This window comes from Phalaenopsis equestris, unplaced genomic scaffold, assembly GCF_001263595.1.
Source record: "Phalaenopsis equestris unplaced genomic scaffold, ASM126359v1 Scaffold234304, whole genome shotgun sequence".
Taxonomy (NCBI): Eukaryota; Viridiplantae; Streptophyta; class Magnoliopsida; order Asparagales; family Orchidaceae; genus Phalaenopsis; species Phalaenopsis equestris.
In genome coordinates this window covers 1-779 of record NW_018252224.1, presented here as the reverse complement: position 1 = coordinate 779, position 779 = coordinate 1, and the positions used below count along the sequence as shown (strand labels likewise).

Below are 779 nucleotides of genomic sequence, written 5' to 3'. Positions count from 1 at the left end.
TATATTGGTCAAATCAGATTTGATTTAGAGGTTCATTTGCTTCACCAACAAACTACTGGCCAAAAAATGGCTATGATAAGCAACTTATTCAAAGTCGATGATCCAGATCCATTCTTAACCAAGGTATTCAAATTGTTTCCTTATAAGTTTATGCATATATGCTCCATATAAATGCACGAGTACGTTTTATTATAATACAATAATTTATTTAAATCTATAAATAATTATAAACGAATATGTACTAATGCATATTTTTCAATACTTAAACATTATCATTAATTATAATTGTAAACATTATCATTGATATTTGGTTGAGAGACATATTCCCACAATAAAAAAGAATATTGGTGCAAAAGTGGAGATTGGAATCATTGATCCTAAGAAGGTAAGTAGAATGACTAAAAAATACTATAGATTGATGGGATATACAACTATTCCGCCATGCACTGAAGATGTCACGTGGACTATCAATAAAAAGGTAGTTTTCTCTTTTGTAAAGTGAACATCAACCTTCAATTTAAAGTATATAAAATTATATTATTTTGTTAACTTATAAATAATACTCATTTTGTGTAGATAAGAACTTTATCACCAAAGCAGCTAGATTTATTAAAAGAAGCTACTATAGTTGTAAGTTCTTTAGAAACCAAAATAGAAAGAAGCTCCCTTTCTTATAATCTTGCAAGAAATCTATTAACACTTACAATTTATCTTTTTACTGGATTATGCAACGAATGCAAGACTGGTGCAACCACTTAATGATAGGGTCGTTAAACTAT

General features: G+C 28.2%; 1 protein-coding gene across 1 annotated transcript in view; it reads left to right on the top strand.

Annotated features, from left to right (window-relative positions):
- The window catches only part of LOC110038915 (alpha carbonic anhydrase 4-like), a gene marked incomplete at its 3' end in the record, with an annotated part of 1,676 nt that extends 1,046 nt beyond the window's left edge, over nt 1-630 (top strand). The window contains exons 3-5 of the mRNA XM_020743840.1: nt 18-123; nt 341-478; nt 577-630. Coding sequence (XP_020599499.1) covers nt 18-123; nt 341-478; nt 577-630 — 298 coding nt within the window. The remainder of the gene's footprint in view (nt 1-17; nt 124-340; nt 479-576) is intronic.
- Between the last annotated feature and the right edge of the window lie 149 nt (nt 631-779).